Source organism: Neovison vison, chromosome 7, assembly GCF_020171115.1.
Source record: "Neovison vison isolate M4711 chromosome 7, ASM_NN_V1, whole genome shotgun sequence".
Taxonomy (NCBI): Eukaryota; Metazoa; Chordata; class Mammalia; order Carnivora; family Mustelidae; genus Neogale; species Neogale vison.
Genome location: NC_058097.1, coordinates 155,017,570 through 155,040,180, shown reverse-complemented (window position 1 = coordinate 155,040,180; position 22,611 = coordinate 155,017,570). Strand labels below are relative to the sequence as shown.

The window sequence follows — 22,611 nt, the reverse complement described above, 5'->3', positions numbered from 1 at the left end:
TTCCATGTCTTTCCCTTAGTTTCAGGTGTTTTCCAGAAATCCTTGGTGATCCTAGGCTCCCAACTGCCTAACTAGGATCTCTGACTTCCCGGTCACAGGGCATTCTCCCTGTATGTCTCTGGTCCTCACATGGTTGTCTTCACTGTGTGTGTCTGTCTCTGCACTTGTGGTTTTTTGTTTTTTGGTTTTTTTGAGGACACCAGTCATTTGGATTAGATGCCCACTTTACTCCAGTATGACCTCATCTTAATAATTAATTGCAACTGCAATAGCTCTACCAAATAAGGTCATATTCTGAGGGGAATGCTGTGGAGGTTGGGAGGGGTTTGGGCTTAACATATCTTTGGGTTGGATCAGGCGAAGACACAATTCAATCCACAACAAGGAATAATTTTGACAAAGTGCAGATTTGCAGACATTAAGACTCAAAAACAGAAACTAGAACGCTACTGAACATTAACACAAATGCATAGGTATGTTTCTCACCTTTTCAAAAAGTACACGGACATAATTAAAAAGTTTTATTAAGCCAGGGCACCTGGGTGGCTCAGTGGGTTAAAGCCTCTGCCTTCGGCTCAGGTCATGATCCCAGAAACCTGGGATCGAGCCCCACCCACTTTGGGCTCTCTGCTCCGAGGGGAGCATGCTTCCTCCTCTCTGCCTACTTGTGATTTCTCTCTCTCTGTCAAATAAATAAAATCTTTTTTAAAAAAAAATTTTTTTAAGCTTTATTAAGCCCTTACTTTTCCTTTGACTTCAGCACTTTCTAACTGGAATGGATACTCCATGTACTTTAACAAAAGAAAATGTTCAGTTAACTGCGCTTCTTTTCCGAGCATCACTGTTATTCATTTCCCCATTATTACGGAAAATAATTTTGTGACAAAAAGACACGCTCAGGGTGTCAAACACGCGGACTCGCCACCGCGAGGACCCGGTAGGGCCAAAGGCTACAGCGACCTCACCCCTCCAGGAGGTCCTTCGCCTCAGAGACTCACTCTCCCAGAAGGCTCCACGGCAGAGCTTCCCGTCGCCCTGGAGGCCACAAGAAGACTGACGCAGCCCAAAAGACACTCGACGGCTGCTTCATCCCGCACTAGGGGGCGCCTGGTTCCCCGGTCAGACAAGGAGTGCCTGAGGACCGCCCCGCTCGCCTCTCCAGAAAGAAGCCAGCACTTCTCCGCCTTCCCCCAGGTTGCCAGCGAGGCAGGCTCTGATACTCATGCGCAAACACGTCCACCACGCACCTAAGTACGGCGCATGCGTCCTCCCTAAGCCGTCTTCTCTGCTACTCCCTTCGCGTTTCCAGTTCCGGCCTCGCAGGGGCGGAGAGAAGCTAGAAAGTATGCGGCTGTCAGTTGCAGCCGCCATCTCCCATGGCCGCGTATTTCGCCGTCTGGGCCTTGGTCCGGAGTCCCGCATCCACCTGTTGAGGAACTTGCTTACAGGCTTGGTGCGACATGAACGCATCGAGGCGTCATGGGCGCGCGTGGACGAAATGAGGGGCTACGCCGAGAAGGTGAGGGGCGGGGCCACGCAAGGCGAGTGAGTTGGGGGCAGGACCTTTCTGTCCTACGCGAGGCTTCTGGCCTGAGAGGCGGCTGGGCTTGGCGGATAAGTGGGATAGCCCTGGCAGTCTGAATCCCCTAACACCCTGAGTTGACCCCTCTCCTCCGGCCTCTCAAATGGACGACATGTTAGAGCTGCGGAGTTAGGACTCGCTTGAATTAGAGGGATGGTTTGCTAGTGGAATGAATGGGTTGCGGTCCCGCGTTAGAGAAGCAAGATTGGCGCCTCCTTTCTTGCTCGGGTTGGATCAGTGATGTTATGTCCCCTCAGCTCATCGACTATGGGAAGCTGGGAGACACTAACGAACAAGCCATGCGCATGGCAGACTTCTGGCTTACGGTGAGTGCATCCTATCTCCCTCCCAAATCTGATCCTTTGCTCCCTTTTGGGGAGGGGGTTGTTAAAGGAAGGGGAACCTGGATAGAATTAAGCTAAGACACTAACTTGTGGACAGATATCGTGAACTAAATTAGAAACGTGTATCTAAAGTTAGTTGAATGTTACGTGAATCAGCCTACACAAATGCCTGTAACCCCTCAGTGTAACTTTGACTCTACCGCGTTAGGGGGTGGGAGAGTTTTGTGTGAATGTGTTTGGATCCTATTTTTGGAAGTGCTGAAAGTTAAATGTGTCTCCGCAGTGTTGCCTGACTCTGCTCTTTCCCGGATAACTCTCCCCCTCTAGGAGAAAGACTTGATCCCAAAGCTGTTTCAAGTACTGGCCCCTCGTTACCAAGGTCAAAATGGGGGCTACACGAGAATGCTGCAGATCCCAAATAGCAGTGAGCAGGATCGGGCCAAGATGGCAGTGATCGAGTATAAGGGGAACTGCCTCCCACCCCTACCCCTGCCTCGCAGAGACAGCAACCTTACACTTCTAAACCAGCTGCTTCAAGGGTTGCAGCAAGACCAGAAAGCAAGCATCCACGGCTCCCACACAGCTCAAACTCCAGGGATTTAACTGGGACCAGAGGTTGTGTGCACACTCATCAATGCCCATGATCACAGGCCTTTGGAGCCCTTTTAATCTCTAAGAAGAACTGGAGCTAGAGTTGTTAATGGACGGTCTTAATGGAGACAAGAAGCTTCTGAGGAGCCAGATACTCATCTCTTTGCAGTAGATAAAATTCCTTATATGAATATATGAATGTATTTGGGTTTTTATTTTTTCCTGCCCTTGGGATTTCTGGAGAATGAGAACTATCCAAATGCTCAGTCTCTGTGAGTTAGTAAATTCACTGCTAATGTTTCTGGCTCTTATTCTGAGTTTGTTAGGTTAGCAGTTTGGTGTTTTGTTTTGTTTTGCTTTAAGATTTTATTTATTTATTTGACAGATCACAAGTAGGCAGAGAGGCAGGTGGGGGCGGGCAGGGGGTGGGGGTGGGGTTGAGGCTCCCCACTGAGCAGAGAGCCCGATGTTGGGCTCCATCCCAGGACCCTGGGATCATGATCTGAGTCAGAGGCAGAGGCTTAACCCACTGAGCCACCCCAGATCAGTGGCCTTTTGTGGCCTCTAGGACCAGTGGCCTCTTGTGGCCTCTAGGGTAACGGGAAGCTCCACCGCAGAGCCTGCTGGGAGAGTGAGTATCTGCCACCCAGGAGCACCAGCAGTTTTGTTTTTCTTAATGCCAGTTTTTATGGGGCTTATATCCTATAATTCCAAACTGGCCTCCAAAGGTGATTGAGTTTTGACATCTAGCATAGAGACTGAGCCCCTTGGATCTCTTGGAGAAAGATTAATTCCTGACAGGCTAGGAGAGTGAACATCTAGAACTGAATCTTCCATAATAATCTGGTACCTTAGGAAACTCCAAGGAACACTACAGCTATTCCTCTTTTTCTAGACAGGATCACATATTACCCTCATGTGCTACCCTCAGCCCCAGATAGGCCTCAGAGGAGAGGATCTGAGGACTCAGATGTACCACCTTTCTGGCCAAAGGGGTAGAAGCATTCAGGGATAAGCTCCTTCCTTTTGGAGTGGGAGTCGGGGGTTGGGGAATAAAGAGAGGGTTGAGGTAGGGGGAGGGTTAGGAACTTAAATGTGCTGGGAATTTCCTGGAAGTTTTTATTGTTGTCAAACTGGCCTTCTCTGGGAACTCAGAAAAGGGAAATCCGGCTTCAGAATGGCCAGAGCAAATGAGAAGTAGGAAGCTCCTTGATATCCACTAATTATTGTGAAGCCAGACTTAGCTCAGCCAGGCTTCCTATTCCTCAGGCTCAGAGGTTTGACTAGAGTAGTAGCCATGGAAAACTTGGAACTATCATCCCTGCCTGAACACTTGACAGAAAGGCTTGACGGTTCCCATATCTCCAGTACAGTGGAGAGCGATTTTTTTTTTTTTAAGATTTTATTTATTTGACAGAGAGAGATCACAAGTAGGCAGAGGCAGGCAGAGAGAGAGGAAGAGAAGCAGGCTCCCTGCCAAGCAGAGAGCCCGATGCGGGGGCTTGATCCCAGAACCCTGGGATCATGACCTGAGCTGAAAGCAGAGGCTTTAACCCACTGAGCCACTCAGGCGCCCCAAAGAGTGATTTTTTGTTTTAAGATTTTATTTATTTATTTGACAGAGAGAGATCACAAGTAGGCAGAGAGGCAGGCAGAGAGAGAGAGAGAGAGAGAGAGAGGAGGAAGCAGGCTCGCTGCTGAGCAGAGAGCCCTATGCGGGACTCAATCCCAGGACTCTGAGATCGTGACCCGAGCCGAAGGCCGCGGCTTAACCCACTGAGCTACCCAGGTGCCCCCCAAAGAGCGATTTTTATCTTAGGCTGGAACTTCAGAGTATATTTAGCCTGCTAAACCCAACCATTGTCAGAAGGTAAGGGTGAAGGTGGAGGGGTCACTGGTGTAACAGGTAGATACTAGTTTCAGGGACAGAGCTATTGTGTTCTATTTCTCTGCAGCTGCTCAAGTCTTAAGATTCATCTGCTCCCAATTCAGTTCTGTCCTTAGAAGTCACTTTTTTGAGGCTACCTTGAAACTTCCCATCTCTTCCCTCAAATTTGTCCTTCATGCTACTGCCAGAAAGCTCTTTCTGACATATTTTGAGTGACATATAGTAGACACTCAAAGCATTTATTCAGTAAACCTACAATTCTGAATGCTTCCCTAAGATTCACCTCCTTCCTGTGGTCTTGGCATGAACATTCACTTCAGCTAGATATCTTGGGAGTCATTCCTGACTCCTAGAGAAAGTACTTTCTTTAAAATTAAAACTACGTCTGTTAAGTATTACATAGGTGGGTTATGGCTTGACTCTCAGCTTTTCCTTTTAGTCCCCAGAAACAGACCTCCTTTGGGGCTTTCAGCAGTTCCTTAAATGTTTAACAAGCACCTGCTAGTATCTAGCATCATTTTAGTCACTAGGGATACGATCTTTATCAAGTGTTTGGCATTATGTCAGGCCCTAGGCTAGACACTAAGGATCTAGAGATGAGAAGAAACAACCTTTGCCATCAAGGAGCTCACAATCTAAAGCAACACTTCTGCTGCCACAGTGGCCTCATGAGACACTGCATCTTTAATATTTGGGCCCATAAAAGAGTACATAAGTCCTAGAATGTTTATTAGAGGCTCAGGGATAGCACAAGGGATCTAAATAACCATGTATCCATTTGCTAATCTGGCCTATAAATGGTTACTTTTCACCTTAGTGCACTATACCCTCAAACCCATCTAAGTACCTCTTTAAATTGTTAACCCCCGCAAGAGGGGCTCAGATACAATGGAGTTCCCGCTCTATTTTCAAAGGTTCTCTGTCTCAGGCTCTGGTTCTTTACAGCAAGATTGATGGCTATGTCCATTTCCTTAAAAAAAAAAAAAAAAAAAAATTCACTCCAGCCTCAGCAAGTGACACAACATAAGCCCAATATCCAAAGGAGACACAGCTGCAAAAGCCCAGTGCTGATTGCTTACACTCACTCCACAGTCAAATGAGCAAGTCTTGTTGGGTTTCTTTCCATAATGTTTCTCAAATCTGCAATCACCTCTCCCTATCCTGAAATCCAAGACATCTCTATCCTGGATTACTGCAAAAGCCTCCTAACATGCCTCCCTCCACACTGCAGATGAAGAAATAGAAATCTGATGTCTTAATTCTCTACTTGATGATCTCCAGTGCATCCTCCATCCCCATGGGGAAAGAGTCCTGGTTCCTTACCATGATCCCCTTGGTGACTCCGAATCTGCTCCCTACTCCATTTACTTCGCTTGCCTCTAATTCTATGCTTAGGAAGCACGGAAGACCTTATTTTGACTTTATCCTATGCACAGCTCCCTTTACACCTTTTGTTCACAGTCTCGACCATCCAAAGGACTCTCCCCATTTCACTACCTAACTTATACACAGATTTCTGGCATCTGGGTGGCTCCTCTGACCATCCCCATATCTAAATTCATTACTTTATAAACCCAGGTGCTGCTACAGTATTTCCATAATGCACTGAATTTGCCACATTGCATCATAGTTCCCTACAGCTACAGCAACTGTTCCCAAACATTCATTAGTCTAAGGGAGTCCTAGTATTTCATCCCCTTGCTCTTAATGGATTGAGGGATGGACAGGCCTAAACTAATTTGAAGCAATGAAATCTCGTCCCAGCTGGATAAGGTAAGACAGTGTGTTGTTCTAAGAGCCATGGGGAACTGGATTTAGGCTGAAGATCACAGAAAAATCAGATCAGAACAACTAGAGGAAACGCTATAGTAATAATCTTTAGTGATTATTCTTACTTGCACTGGGTTTCCTGTTAATTGCTATCAAAAGTAATCTGAGGTATTAACTTGTACCACTGAACCTTTAGACTAATGTTTCAATGTTTTACCCACAGATCAAAAAATACTTTACATCAGAACACTATTCACATATATGTAATTGAAACAAAAGAATCACTAAACATTATTTACCTTAACAAATATGATGTACACTAATACTGCCAACTCTTTTCTAGGTACTTTTTTAAAATGCTAATCCCAATTCACTAATTTTACAACTAATGGATTACAGTCCAATCTTTGGAAAACACTGATCTGAGCCATTATTACAGTGACTCACTGTTGACTTTGCTGGATAAAATCCAGACTTTTCTTATGACACAAAGGCATTCTGTGGCCTGGCCCAGCCACCTCTCAGCCTCTTCTAGCATTATTTGCTGTCACCCTTCATAGGAAACTATTTGTTCCCTAAATACATCATACCTTTGTACATGAGGTTGCCTCTAGTAGCTTGCTCCCTATGTCACATTACCTTTTATCATTCAATTCTCTCCTTAGAAGTCACTTTTTTGAGGCTACCTTGAAACTTCACATAACCCTCCAGACAGGGCCAGGTACCCTCCTGTGTGCAGTTATAGTCCTCCAGGCATATGCCTATCAGAACATTCATCACACTGTCCTGCAAGTGCCTGTCTGCTTTACTGACTTGATTCAGCTGAGCTCCCAAAGCCAGGCAATAGGACTCAATCTTCTGGATAACTCATTTTTACCATAGGACCTAGTACATAATAGCTGCTCAATATATGTTTATTAAGTGAGAAGGAGTAAGCCACATGTTGTCCTTGACATACTCATCTCTCCAGCTGAGTTTTACAAAATCAATAAACATGGTACTATGCAGTGACAGTGCTAAGTTACACTGCTGAGTATACCAAGACTACAGAAATGGTCTCCATCTTCTCCAGGGATTTACATGCTCATAATGACTATCAAGAATATGTGTGTCTAAGGGGCACCTGGGTGGCTCAGTCATTTAGCATCTGCCTTCAGCTCAGGTCATGATCCCAGGGTCCCGGGATCAAGGTCTGCATCGGGCTCCCTGCTCGGCCAGAAGCCCTTTTCTCCCTCTCCCAATTGCGCTGCTTGTGTTCCCTCTCTTGCTGTCTCTCTGTCAAATAAATAATAATCTTTGGGGGGAAAAAAGAGAATATGTGTGTCTAAGATGTTGGCAAGGTTGTGGAGAAAGGGGAACCCTCCTACACTGTTGCTGGAAATGCAAGCTTGTGCAGCCAGTCTGGAAAACAATATGGAGATTCATCAAAAAGTTGAAAATAGAGCTACCCTACAACCCAGCAGCAATTGCACTACTGGGTATTTAATCCAAAGATACAACTATAGTGATCCAAAGGGGTATGTGCACCCAAATGTTTATAGCAGCAATGTCCACAATAGCCAAACTATGGAAAGAGTCTAGATGTCCATCAACAGAAGAATGGATAAAGAAGATGTGGGGTGTATATATATATACAATGGAATATTATGCAGCCATCAAAAAATGAAATCCTGCCATTTGCAACAACGTGAATGGAACTAGAGTGTATTATGCTAAGCAAAATAAATCAATCAGAGAAAGACAAATATATGATGTCATTGATATGAGGAATTTGAGAAACAAGACAGGATCATAGAAGGGAGGGAAAAATGAAACAAGATGAAATCAGAGAGGGAGAGAAAACGAGAGTGTTATCTCAGGAAACAAACTGAGTTGCTGGAGGGGAGTTTGGGTGGGACAAATGGGGTCGCTGGGTGATGGACATTGGGGAGGATGTGTGCTATGGTGAGTGCTGTGAATGTGTAAGACTGAGGAATCACAGACCTGTACCCCTGAAACAATACATTTTATGTTAATTTTAAAAATAGGTATGTTTAATTCATTTCCCACACACTTCATATTCCAACTTCCTAAAATATTCTAACCAACCTACAGGCAGAAGACACCTATACACTTTCCAAGTTCTAGCCAAAAGCTGAAATTATGCCTCTTTTGTGAAGTATTCTCTGAATGCCCCCAAGCGAAGCTCAGCATGTTTCCAATAGTCCAGTTTCATGCTGTACATCCTTCATTGTAGCAATGGCACAATTACATTGTTCAGCACCCAGTTCTAGATAGTGAACTCCCTGGGGGTGAGGGGACATACCTAATTTACTCTGGTGCCACACAATAGAGAACATGGGACAAAACAAGCATCTATAAATGTCTGCTGAGTGAACCAGTGTTGTAGTAAGTTTGTACAGCTCTGCATTTTGGTTGGGCTCAATAATTCCTCCCTGCCCTGGTTTCCTCCCACTTCATCTGAAAAAGAATTTCCTGGAAAGCTGATTGTCCATTGTTCACTGCCGGGTAAGGTCTGTACCCTTAGAGGTTTTTCCTCTATGCCCTTAAATGTGTGGGCATATTATAGCTCTCCTCTGACCCTGGGACATGAATTTGGTAGTTAAATTTGAGCTGCCTTAATAGAAATAGTCTGTGTGCTTATATTTTGAGGAAAAAAGTTTAAACTTTCCTGACATTTTTACACTCTGTTCCATAATATATGTTTAATGTAAAAAAAATGGTTTTCATTCTTATAAATATTGTACATTACACACATACAAGCTTTCTGTCAAAATCAGTGCTGTAAGAAGCTGAGCTTGTTTATACTGTGACTTCACATATACCTTGACACACTACTGTGTAGCACAGCATTGAAGTTTTACTGCTCTTCACTTCAAGGAGAAATACAAAATACAAAAGCTATACCTAGAAATAGTACTGGAAAACTTTCTGCCATTATTCTGACTTAATTTCTATTTGTTTTTCCTTAATACAAGCTCAGAATTTTTCTTACAGTCATCTTTTTCTTTTGTCCCAGAAGGAGACATAATAGTTTCATTTTTGTCTGTGCTGAGTTTGAGATGCCTGAGAGCATCTGGAGCTTGGGCAAGAGTTCTTCACTGGGAGAACAGATTTTTGTGAGTTGGCAATTAAAGCTAAGGAAATGGATGGGGTGACTCAGAGTGTATACGTAGAAGGAAAGGAGGCTGAGATCAGACACTATGGGACAGACAGGATACAGAAGCTATGAAGAAGACCGAGAAATTGCCTTTAAGAGAGGAAGGAAAACTTGCAAAATTCAACACAGTACCTAGTACAGTGTTTTCTTTGTGCATAGGAATCACTCAAAAATTAATTATCAAATCCATTTAACAAGCATAATCTTTCTCCTTTCAAAGCACAATGGAAATACAGAAAATAAGGGACCCAACAGGCCAATTGGAGGGACAAGATCATAAACAAGTATAACATAATCAAGACAGGTATTGTGAAAACGATGCTCACAGGCATACCAAGTACCAAGAAAGAAGTGAGTGTGGAACTTTTCGGAGGAAATGATGCAAGGGCTAAATTTTAAAGAATGACTAGGTATTCATTAAGCACGGGGGAGAGAAGTCAGCTGGGAGGATATTACAGGCAGCAAGATCTTCAGGTATAAGTGCACTGAATTATGAAACAACATGGAGTGGTTGAGAAATTCCAACTAAGTAATTTGGTACAGCTGGGATTTAGTATTTGAGGAAGAAGTGGAGGAAATGAAGCAGGAAAGCCAAACAAGATCAGGTTACAAAGGGCCCTGTAAGACATGATAAAGTGCTTAGTTTTTATACTGAAGACCAGGAAAAGTCACTAAAGGATTTTCAAGTGGGGAGAAAAGGGATCAGATTTGCATTTCAGAAAGATCATTCGTGCAACAGAGTGGGAGATGGGTTAGAGGGGCAAGACTAGAAGCAAGGAAACTAAATAGGAGCTAGTTAAGGAATCCAGAGGGAGTTGATGAAAGACTAGATGAGGCCAGAGGCAGGGGAGATGGAGAGAAGCTGACAGACCAGACAGCTTTAGAGGAGACAACATACTAGACATTGTGTGTGATTACATGAGATAAAGAGGGTAAGAGTCCAGGATGACACCAGGTTTCTACCTGGGCAATTGGGTGGAGTAATTATATTCACAGAAAACAAGGATAGCAGAGGAAAAGTAGATTTGAGATCACCGTGCCTTACTTTGTTGTAGACATATTGTGTTAAGGAGCTGTCTTGTGAGGAGTTATTCTGGAGATCAGAGGATATGTGTAAGATAACAATATGCATGTGAGAGTCACCCACATACATGGGAGTTGAAGCAGTATTACCAGATGAGATTTCCCAGTCAAGAAATACACAGTAATAGAAAAAGAAGGCCTACAAGAGGGGCACCTGGGTGGCTCAGTCAGTTAAGCTTCTGACTCTTGGTTTCAGCTCAGGTCATGATCTCAGGGTCATGAGATTGAGCCTCACATCAGCCTGATGTGGAGCCCCACACTGAGCCCCTTATCAGCCTCCACATTTAGCAGGCAGTCTACTGGAGATGCTCTCCCTCTACCCCTCTCCCTGCTTTCTCTCTCCCTCTCTCTCAAATACATAAATAAATGTTTAAGAAAAATAAAGTAAGAAAGAAAGAAGACCCAAGAGAGATCTGACTTTCAAAGGCCGGACAGAGAGAGAAAGGAGGGTAATAAGGACCACAACTAGAACTTTGGTGTGTCAAAATCCAGGGAAAGAGGGTGTCAAAAATATCCATTTGTGTCTATCTCCCTCAGTAGATTGAGTTCTTGGGGGCAGACATGAAATAATTTTTGTATTCTCAGAACCTAATGTTGGCTGGGCTCCAGAGTAATGGACTAAATGTGTATCTTTGGCCATTGAACTAGAAAATTAGTGTGTTCACTGTTGACCTCTGATAGAGCAGTCTCTTGAGAGAGGCAAAAGCAAAATCCCTAAAGACAACATGAGAATTGTGACAATGAAAAGGGAAAACAGGGCAGAGATATACCAGCAACTTGAGAAGAAATAAGATTTAAAAAGTAAAATTTCAAGGTTAATGCATTCATTTCTTGCTGTGGTCTAAATGTGCCCCCAAAATTTGTGTGTTGAAATCCTAATGCCCGGTATGGTAGTATTAGGAGCTGGAGCCTTTAAGAGGGGCTTATATTATGGTGAAGCACTTATGAATGAGATTATTGTTCTTATAAAGAAGACCCCACAGAGTTCCCTTGCTCCTTCTACCACGTGAGAACAGACTGAGAAGGCACCAGCTATGAACCAGGAAGAGGGTCCTCACCAGAACTTAACTGTGGTAGCACCCTGATCTTGACCAACTGAGCCACACAAGCTCCCAACACCTTGATCTTGGACTTCGAAGCCTCCAGAACTGTGAGAAATAAATTTCTGTTGTTTAAAAACTACCCAGTCTGTGGTAGTTTATTATAGGAGCCTGAAAACACTAAGACCATTTTATAAGTACTTTTGCCAAGTCTTAGGTATGCTGACACATATATAAATTGATAGAAGAGTAAAAAATCTTGGGTTGAGGGCAAAGGGGGAAGGAGAGAGCTTTCTCCTTTTCCATTGTGGCTTCCTTGGCTCCTCTACCTTTATTTAAAGCTCTTTCTCTTTTGGGACTCAAAGCATTGGTTGTACCTCCTTCTTCTGATGGTCTTCTGATGGTCTTGGCCTAAGCTACTAAGGCATGCCTTACATACCTTACAAGCTACTAAGGCATGACCCAACAACCTACAGGAAGTCAGTTGGCAAGCTTGCAGTTTGACCATGTCTGCCTTTGAGGAGAAAATATGCTAGTACAAATGAATTATTAAATTCAGTCAGTCAGAGACCTAACATGATAGGCTAGGGCAGACAGACAGAATATCATGAATTCAAAAAAAAAAAAAAAAGAATATCATGAATTCAAACATGACTCAGGAGTCAACATGGAACCAGAAGAGATAGAAGCAAACACAGGAATTCTGACCAAAAGCATCTCTGGAGGAGTTCTGCAAACACTGAGAACTAGCTCCCCACCACACACCCTTTTTCATAACAGGCTGGGTCATTCATGCTGTGCTAACTGGGGGTACAGAGTAGAGAAGACAGCTCTGATTACTCACACATTCAGTGAAGTCTTAAGTCCAGAGTCTTGCTCACCATCCCAAGACCTACTACCATTCTCCCCATTTGGATGCCCCATCTAAGACTTTGACCCCATAGTTCTTCATTGTTCTCTCCTAAAACTCATCCTTCCAGCCAACTCTCTTTACCAGGCCTTTGACCCTTTCATGACCAGATTTACTTTATTCCTGATATTTTACTCTTTAGAAGCTCTCTCTCTAAATCTAGCTTCTTGCCTCTGCCTCTCTCATACCCTTGCACACATATCAACCTTTCAACTTCTTGTAATTCTAGTCCTTTGAGTTCTCTCTCCCTCTGTGTGACAGGACTTTCTTTTCAACCCAGCCTGGATGTCATGATCCAATACTTCATCTGATCTCATGGCAATTTCTATACAATCCCATGTCTCTCCCACCTACCGACCTACTAATCCCAGATTTCTCTTCTATGTGTCCTCATCACTGAGAGCTATTGGAAAAAAATACCATACAACTGTTGGAACCGGAGCCAACAGAGCTGGACCCCGAACACAACTCAACAAACCTGGATTACTCAATCCTGTCATCTCTTCAACTCCTGCAAACGTTCTCTGCTTTTCTAAAACTCTTTATATAATCTTCATCTCTTACTAGCAGCACTTAACTTCACCTCACAGTTATCAAAAAAAAAAAAAAAATGGAGGCTGCAGACATGGTCTTTTCAATTTCCTACCCTCCTGACCCTTATCTGCATCTAGGCACTAGGCAATTAGTTGAAAATTTATTTACTGAAAACAATTCATCCAACGACCAAGCTACCCAAAAGTCAATTCATAAAATTTTTCAAATTTATCAAACTCGTAGTTTGACATCAAAATCCAATTTGATAAAATTATCAATTCACCAAAAATGTTTTTTTCTCAATAATTTATAAAATTTCTAGAAATTGTGTTACGTAGAAAGTTTGAATAGCTTTGTGAGTTCTCCTTTTTTAAAGTTTCAGTTCATTTCAGTTTGACTTAGTTTACTTTTAGGTTTTTTTTTAATTTATTTATTTTCAGAAAAACATTATTCATTATTTTTTCACCACACCCAGTGCTCCATGCAAGCCGTGCCCTCTATAATACCCACCACCTGGTACCCCAACCTCCCACCCCCCCGCCACTTCAAACCCCTCAGATTGTTTTTCAGAGTCCATAGTCTCTCATGGTTCACCTCCCCTTCCAATTTACCCAAATTCCCTACTCCTCTCTAACGCCCCTTGTCCTCCATGCTATTTGTTATGCTCCACAAATAAGTGAAACCATATGATAATTGACTCTCTCTACTTTTAGTTTTAACCAAAGTCTTTTTATTAGATCTGTACCAGATTTCAATCAAACTATGCTGAATGTCACTTTCGTGTGGTACTCATTTCAGACACTTAGGATCCACATACCTAAAACAAGTACGTAATACTCACTTGATCAAGCTGATAAACCAATCTATGAATTAAGACAGTCAAAAACAGCACTTTATAAATCAGTATTATCTAGGCCAGTATTATCCCTGACACTAAAACCAGAGAAAGACCTCACCAAAACAAAACAAAACAAAAACAAAACACATGCGTGTGCGGACACACACACACACACACATACATCAATATCCCTTAAGAATTTAGATGCAAGCAAGATTCCTCAACAAAATACTAGCAAACTGTATCCAGCAACATAGAAAAAGAACCTTACGCTATTACCAAGTGGTGTTTTTCCCAGAATATAAGGTTAGTTTGCCATTCTAAAGGTGAGTAATGTAATACAACATAACATATCAATAGAATAAAAAAACAAAACCACATGGTTATCTTCGTAGACACACAAAAAGCATTAGACAAAATCTGACATATTTTCATTATAAAAATATTCAATAAACTAGGAATAAAGGGAATTTTCTCAACATAAGAAAGAACATGTATGAAAAACTCACAGCTTACATCATACTTAATATTAGAAGACTGGATACGGGGCACCTGGGTGGCACCGTGGGTTGGGCTCTGACTCTTGGTTTCAGCTTGGGTCATGATCTTGGGTTCAAGGGGTCAAGCCCTGTGTTGGGCTCCATGCTCAGTGTGCTTGGATTTCTCTCTTCCTCTCCCTCTGCCCCTCCCATTCATTCTCTCTTCCTCTCTCTCTCTTTCTCAAATAAATAAATCTTTAAAAAATTAAAGGAGAAGACTGGATGTTTGTCTCTAAAAACAAGAACAGGACAAGAATGTCTATTCTTACTCTATTCAATATTGCTTTGGAGGGGCCACCAGAGTTATTAGATAAGAAAAAGAAATAGAAGACATCTGTATTGGAAAGGAAGAAGTAAAACTACTTCTATTTGCAGTAATATGAGCTTATATATAGAAATTACCAAAGAATCCACTAAAAAAATTAAAACTAATAAATGAGTAGAGCAAGTTCACAAAATGCAAGATTGGTATACAAAAATTAATTGCACACAAAAATCATTTATATTTCTAGGCACTATCAAGGAACAATCTAAATAAGAAATTAGGAAAACAATTCTGAGGGCTCCTGGGTGGCTCAGTGGGTTAAGCCTCTACCTTTGGCTCAGGTCATGATCTCAGGGTCCTGGGATCGAGCCCCGCATCAGGCTCTCTGTTCAGTGGGGAGCTTGCTTCCCCCTCACTGTCCGCCTGCCTCTCTGCCTACTTGTGATCTGTCAAATAAATAAATAAAATCTTTAAAAAAAACAATTCTGTTTACAACAGCATTGAAAAGAAAAAATGCTTAGACTTAACAAAAGAAGTATAAGACTTATATACTGAAAACTACAAAACATTGAGAGAAATCTAAAAATGTCTAAATAAATTTTAAAAATTTTTAAAAATTCCTAAATAAATGTAAAGATATCACCTATTCATGAATTTGAAGACTTAACATTGCTAAGATGCAAATACTCCTCAAACTGATTTAAGGAACTCAGAATAGCCAAAATCATCTTGAAAAAGAAAAAGAAAGCTGGAGGACTTTACCTCCTGATTTTAAAAATTCTACAATGTAATCAAGTATATGTGGTACCAGCATAAGAATATAGTTTAACGGCACAGAACTGAGGCCAGAAGTAAGCCTACATTTAGGATCAATTAATTTTTTGACAAGGATGGAAAGAAAATTAAATGAGGAAAGATAAGCCTTTTCCACAAATGATGCTAGGACTATTTATATATAAAAGAATAAAGTTGGACCCCTACATCACACCACATATGAAAACTAACTCAAATGGATTGTAGAGCTAAATATAAGAGCTTAAACTATAAAACTGTTAGAAGAAAATAGAAGTAAATTTGTCCTTGGATTAGACAATGATTTCTTAAATAGATGCCAAAAGCATACACATCAAAAGGAAAATTAGACTTCACCAACATGTAAAATTGTCATGATCCAAAGCACACCATTAAGAAAATTGAAAAGACAGGGATGCCTGGGCGGTTCAGTCGGTTAAGCCACTGCCTTCAGCTCAGGTCATGATCCCAGAGTCCTGGGATTCAGTCCTGCATTGGGATCCTTGCTCAGTGGGGAGCCTGCTTCTCTCTCTCTGCCTCTGCCTGCCACTTTGCCTGCTTGTGCTTGCACTCTGTCTCTCTCTGACTAAATAAATAAATAAAATATTTTTTAAAATTCTCTAAAAAAAAAAGAAAAGAAGATTGAAAAGACAATTCACAGAACGGGAGAATATCTGATAAGGATCTTGTACTCAGAATATATCAAGAATTCTCACCAACCCAAAAATAAAAAGACAACACAACTTTAAAATGGAGAAGATGTTTGAGCAGATAATTCTCCAAAGAATGCATATATACACTTTCTTATTTGACAAGAATTAGGAGCCCTACCAGGTTCTCATTGTGGAGATCAGAGAAAATTTTCTCATGCTTCCAGCAGGAGGACACAAAACATAACCAGTTTGAATGATGCACAGAGCTCTCTCTCCATTCTCCTTAGCAAGTCTTGCCCTCCAGGGAAACTATTTTCTTAGAGCCTAACCAACTTGGGTTTACCAAAGTCTTACTGACATAGAGGAAGGGAAATATCCAACTTCAGCTATGCCCTGCCTTCCTGCCCTAAGGCTAAGGTGGGAAGTGGGGAAGAAAAGCTCAGAGGCACTTGTGAAAGTCACAGACACAAGCTCATTAAAAGGACTATAAAATAGTTCTTCTTCCCCCACACCTTATCATCACATCAATAGAGCTCCTCTATAATAATAGGAATCAGAGCTAAAAGAACTGCAAACCTCAGGCCCTATTTAAGAAGGAGTCTCTAAGGAAACCCAAGGACAACAGGAAGGACAAAAACAAGAGAACTAGAGGAAATTTTAGCCTTCAATACCATAGCTACAGTACACAGTAAACACTGTCTAACTCATAGGCAAATAAACATAAAATCTCACACAAAAGACCTATTTACCTCAGTTCCTTCTACATCATATCCAGTTTCAACAAAAAATTACAAGGCATCATAAAAGGCAACAAAGTTTGAAAAGACAAAGCAAGCATCAATATGGCACAGATTTTGGAATTATGGAACTGGAAATTTTCAATAACTATGGTTATGTCTAAGGAAGCTAATGGAAAAAGAAGGCACCGTGAAAGAAGAAATGAATGATGTAAGCAAAGAGAAGGAAACTCTTGAGAGAGAATTGAAAGAAAATGCTAGAAATTTAAAACATCATAATGTAAATGAAATATGCCTTTGATGGGCTTAGTAGTAGACTGGACACAGCCAAGGGAAGAATCAATGAGCTTGAATATATGTTCAATACAAACTTCCCAAACTGAAAATTAAAGAGAAAAAAGAGTGGGGGTAAAAAGAACAGAATATTCAAGAACCATGGGACAATAACAAAAATAACAAGAACTGGAACAATAAGGAAGTACGTATAATGGGAATTCCTGAGAACAAGAAAGAGAAAAAGGAACAGAGGAAATATTTGAAGGAATACTGGCTGAGAACTTTCCGAAATTAAGGGCAGACGCCAAAGCACAGATCCAGAAAACTCAGAGAACGCCAAGCAGAATAAATACTGAAAAAAAGGGGCACCTGGATGGCTCAGTGCGTTAAGCCACTGCCTTCGGCTCAGGTCATGGTCTCATGATCATGAGATCGAGCCCCACATTGGGCTCTCTGCTCAGCAGGGAGCCTGCTTCCTCCTCTCTCTCTGCCTGCCTCTCTGCCTGCCTGTGATCTCTGTCTGTCAAATAAATAAATAAAATCTTAAAAAAAAATACTGAAAAAAATGCTGTAAAAAAATTAGTTGTAAAAAACTACAGAATATTCAAACTACAGGAAAATAAACCACAGAAAATCAAAGACAGAGGAAAATCTGAAAGAATCCACAGAAGATATACAAATAGCCAATGAGCATACAGAAAGATGCTGAAAATCATTTGTCATTAGAGAAATGCAAATCAAAACCACAACAAAATACCACTTCACACCCACTAGGATGATTATAATTAAAAAGATGAACATTAATAAGTGTTAGAGAGGATGTAGAGAAATTAGAACCCTCACACACTCTTAGTGGAAATGTAAAGTGGTACTGCTGCTACAGAAAAGTTTGACAATATTTCCTCAAGTACTTCCTCAAAACATTAACCATTTAGTTTACAATATGTGCCATTCACTCCTAGATATATAACCAAGGGAACTGAAAAGCTTTGTACACACTAAACTTGTATATAAAAATTATCATACCATTATTCTTAATAGCCAAAAAGTGGAAAAAATCCAAATGTTTATCAAGTGATGAGTGAATAAATATGATATACCCATTCAATGGAATATTATTCAGTCATAAAAAGGAATGAAGTACTGATACATGCTAAAACAAAGATGAACCTTGAAAACATGCTAAGTGAAAGAAGCCACACACAAAAGACTACATATTGTATAGTTCCATTTATACGAAATATCCAGAATAGGCAAATCCACAAATATAGAAAATAAATTATTGTTTGCTTGGGGTTGAGGGGAGGAAAGAATGGGGAGTAACTCCTAGTGGGTATGAGGTTTCATTTGGGGCAATGAAAATACTCTGGAATATATTAGAATATACTCAGTGAATTACTAAATTCACTGTGAATAAACTAAACAACTCTGTGAATATACTAAAAACTAGTGCGGATTATATACTTTAAAAAGATGAGCTTTATGGCATATAAATCATACTGCAATAAAACTACGGAATGTAAAGATAAAATCAGAGTAAAAATTATTTAGAGGTAAAACAACTATATACTCAAGGATGAGGATAAGCAGAGATTCTTCTAAAGTATAGTCTTCCTATTGTGATATGAATGGAACTGGCAGAAATCCTACAAATGTTTCTAGATGTCACTATTGCATGATGCCAATTTATCAATGGTCATCATGATATCTTAGAATAATTATCTTGAACTAATGAGATTATAATATAATTTACATAATTAATTTTTATCACTTATTAAAGTAACTAATATCATCTACCAACCCATATGAAAATACTGTATAGTCATATTTCAGCCCATATCTATATATTAATAAAATTACAATGAACAAAAAACGTTTTTAAAAAGGCAAATTATTGAACATATTTTAGAAGATAAAACCCCTCCACCATGATTGTTTATAAATTTTTTTACATTTGAGTCATTGCCTAACACTTTCACAGCAAAATACACAAGAAGTTCTGATTCCCCAAAGTCACAGATTCGAAGTAAGGAAAAACTTAGAATACACTGAACTTTGGCCAGCCACGCCAAAATGACTTCAGTGAAATAGCTGCAAATAAATTAAAACTAACTAAAATTAAAACTAAGACTAAGCTAAACTGAACTTCAAATGAGTCAACTGACATTGTAGAAATCTTCAGAAGTAGTAAAATCTGCCGAACCATGCAAGTTGTTGTAAACTATACAAATAACTTTAAAAGAAACAGAATTTTGTTTAATTGACAACAGTGGCAAATTTCAGCAAATTGAGCACTGCGCATTGAGATTCAGAGAACTGGATTTCTTTACTTTCCATTCCAGAGGACTTCCTCCTCCCTACGTGGAATCCTCCACCTGTGTTGTAGATACCATTCCCTTCTGCTTCCTCTGGCTCTTGCTCTGTGGAGGCAATCAGGAGTTTCCTTTTTTTCTTTCCTAGAGTCTCTATGGGGAACTGAAATCCTTCCGAGCCTGGAAAATATACTTGGTCTTGGAAGATCCCAACTCAGACCATCCTGGACTCTGGCCAGTCTTTAATAATCCTGCTCAGTTTCTCCAGGGCTGGGCTGTACTGAAGAGCTCTGATGATTGCAGCTTCAGAGCATTTGAACAGGGGGCTAAGGTTTGGAGCAGTCTGAAACCAACACTGATGCCACCCACTGCCTCTACTGGCACGGAGAAGAAACAAATGAATAACCAAGCCAGCAAGAATTGTCAGCCTCCCATTCTGTCATTCAGAATCATCATTCACAAGGTAAGCCTCCTGGGTCATCTTCCCTTTCTCATTTGGCCATCCCCACACTGATCTGTCCTGTCTTTACTCTTGTTAGGTTTTCCTTCCACTGCTTCCCTGCCATTTAACCTTTCTCATGGTGGACCTACCTCCCAAGTTTTCAGTTCTGAAATCGTTTCATGATGACAACCACCTAAATTCTCAGCCCCTTTATATATCTCTGAGCCTCCACTTCCTGTGCAAGAGGCTGGCTTTACTTCAGTACTTCTTCACTTCTGCAAATCCTTCCACATGTCTGGGGAGAAGGGGGAAGGAGTCTCCAGTCTTGGGCCAAAGGTCCAAATGCAGACAGCCACTTCTCCATACACACACCAACATTTGAGAATCATACCATCTTGTCATACAAGACTCTACCTTCCTCAGTGTTGTCACAAAATTACCTCCCCTCTTTTTCAGCCAGAACTTCAGTGTGGCTGTGCCAGTATCCTCTGCCCTCTCACCAGCATTCTCAACTCCTTCGTCCTTTAGGCCTGTAAGTCCCCTTAACAGTGCCTCCACTCCTTTAATACTCTTCTGAAGATCTCTAACATCTTGCCTCTCTCATGCCCCAACTGCCCTCCAGAGAGAATGAGATCATCTGATGGCCTCAAATTCCCACCCTGTCCACCCTCCTCCCCACTGCCATCATTCCTTCACACACATGCACATTCTGCATCCTCCCCCATCTTCCCTTCCTGTTGTTTCCATTAAAGGTCAACTGCTGCTTATATTTGTGGTTATTTCTCCAGTCCCTCCTCTCTCCTCTGGGACCTGCTACACCAGCCATTGCCTCTCCATTAGCTCCTCACCTACAGTGTCAAAGATGGTCCATGGTTTCTTTCCAAGCAACTGTCCCTTAGTCCTTCCCTTCCCCACTCTTACTCCCAGCCTCCTACTACCTGCCTCTCTCTCCTTACTGCACTCACTGAGTAGTTGTCCCTGATTCTGCTACATCTGTAATATCCTTTCTTAACTGTGGACTAGCAGCACCCTTCATGTCAGGCATACACTTAACAAACACATATTGAACATCACCTGTGTGCAGGTATGGCGTGTATGTGCTACAATGGTGAACACACCAGACTGACTGTTTAGGGGAGTCTTTACCCATTTAATCAAGTATTCACACGCCAGAAACTTGCAACTATGATAACCACCACCGAGAAGGAGTACTAGTCACCATGGGAATCCATCATATGGACTGACCTAGTCAGAGAAGTCAGGAAAGAGGTCTGTGCCTAAGTGATGCTTCAGCTAAAATCTGAAGGCTAAATGAGAGGTCACTCAACCAGGGGAAGAACCAAAGCATGCCCTGGGCAAATGAACAAGTTTATGCCAAAAGCATTTTTAACAATCATCCTAAATAGGAGCTGCAATCCTCTTATGTGTTCTTGCCTCTGCTCCCAAGATTGATCTAGATGGGCATGTGAGTCACTCCAGGCCATCTGGAGTCTTCAGGATTTCTGAATTTTTTAGTGTTTAATAAGGCCTACCTATTTTTTGGACTAATCATATATATGATTTTAATTTTAATTTTAAAATTAGTTAAAAGCATCAGAAAGGAGAAGAAATGAATCTTCCAAACAGAATAATTCCAAATAATATACTATATATTACAATATGTATCATAAGTCCCCCCCCTCCAGGGGGGAGCTTAATTCCCCCCCTCAGACTATGGGACTTAGAAACTCACTTTCAGGGATACCTGAGTGGCACAGTGGGATTAAGCGTCCAATTCTCGGTTTCAGCTGAAACCATGATATCAGAGGGCTGGGACTGAGCCCCATGTCCAGCCCCCACATTGAGCCCCTTTGCTTAAGATTCTCCCTCCCTACACCTCCCCCCTTGCACTCGCTCTCTCCCTAAAATAAATAAATAAATCTTAAAAAAAAGAAAAAGAAACTCACTTTCAAAGAACAGAATATGGAAAGAAGGGGGGGAAAAGAAGCTTTAACAGTAGAAAGACTTGGCAGACACAACCTTAGCCAAGTGATCAAAGTTAATATCACCTGTGATAATTCATATTGCTATCATGTATCCTCTGATATAATGGAATGAGCCTGTCACTTCACTTCCACGGTACTCCTTCCCAGTTTAATCATAAGGAAAGCATCAGAGAAACCCAAACTGAGGGATGTTCTTCAAAATGCCTGGCCAGTACTCTTCAAAACCGTCAAAGTCATGAAAAAAAACAAAACAAAAACAACAAACCAAAAAAGCAAAACAAAACAAAGCAAAATAAAGAGAGAAACTGTCACAGACCAAAGGAGACTAACTAAACATGAAGATTAAATGTAATGTGGTATCCTGAATTGATTCTTGGGATAGAAAAACAACATTAGTGAAAAAAACTGGTGAAATCAGAATAAAGTCTGGAGTTCAGTGAATAGTGATGTACCAATGTTATTTAACCTCTTATTTTTGACAAATGTATCACACTTATATAGGATGTTATCATTAGAGGAATGAAGGTTATCATCATTAAAGGATGAAAGATATATGGGTATTCTCAAAACTATATTTGTAACTTTTCTATAAAACTAAAATTACTCCAAAATAAAAAAAAACACCCATAGGCAAAAATAAGGCAAAATAAAGTAAAATGAAAAACAGAAACTAGAGACACAGTCTTGATGGTATTTGTGTTCCCATTCCACTTGCCAGTCATCTCCCAGGTTTTGTACCATGGGCCAAAAACTCTGCCCTTCTTTCCTCAGTGAATTCAACTGGTTTTCTTTCACATGCTATCTATTTTCACTACAGTTTACCTCCACTCCCTCCTCCTTTCTCTGTGGCCTGGTTTCTTTCCCCTCTTC

General features: G+C 41.1%; 2 protein-coding genes across 2 annotated transcripts in view; both read left to right on the top strand.

The window, feature by feature from the left end:
- Positions 1–1,281: 1,281 nt before the first annotated feature.
- Positions 1,282–2,712, top strand: MRPL17 (mitochondrial ribosomal protein L17). The gene is made up of 3 exons (XM_044258738.1): positions 1,282–1,519; positions 1,840–1,908; positions 2,254–2,712. The coding sequence occupies exons 1-3, from the start codon at positions 1,346–1,348 to the stop codon at positions 2,527–2,529; spliced, it is 519 nt and encodes a 172-aa protein (XP_044114673.1). The 5' UTR covers positions 1,282–1,345; the 3' UTR covers positions 2,530–2,712.
- A 16,827-nt stretch (positions 2,713–19,539) lies between these two features.
- The window catches only part of DCHS1 (dachsous cadherin-related 1), a 45,069-nt gene continuing 41,997 nt past the window's right edge, over positions 19,540–22,611 (top strand). Inside the window, exon 1 of the mRNA XM_044258736.1 lies at positions 19,540–19,777. Within this exon, the coding sequence (XP_044114671.1) occupies positions 19,673–19,777 (105 nt within the window). The 5' untranslated portion in view covers positions 19,540–19,672. The remainder of the gene's footprint in view (positions 19,778–22,611) is intronic.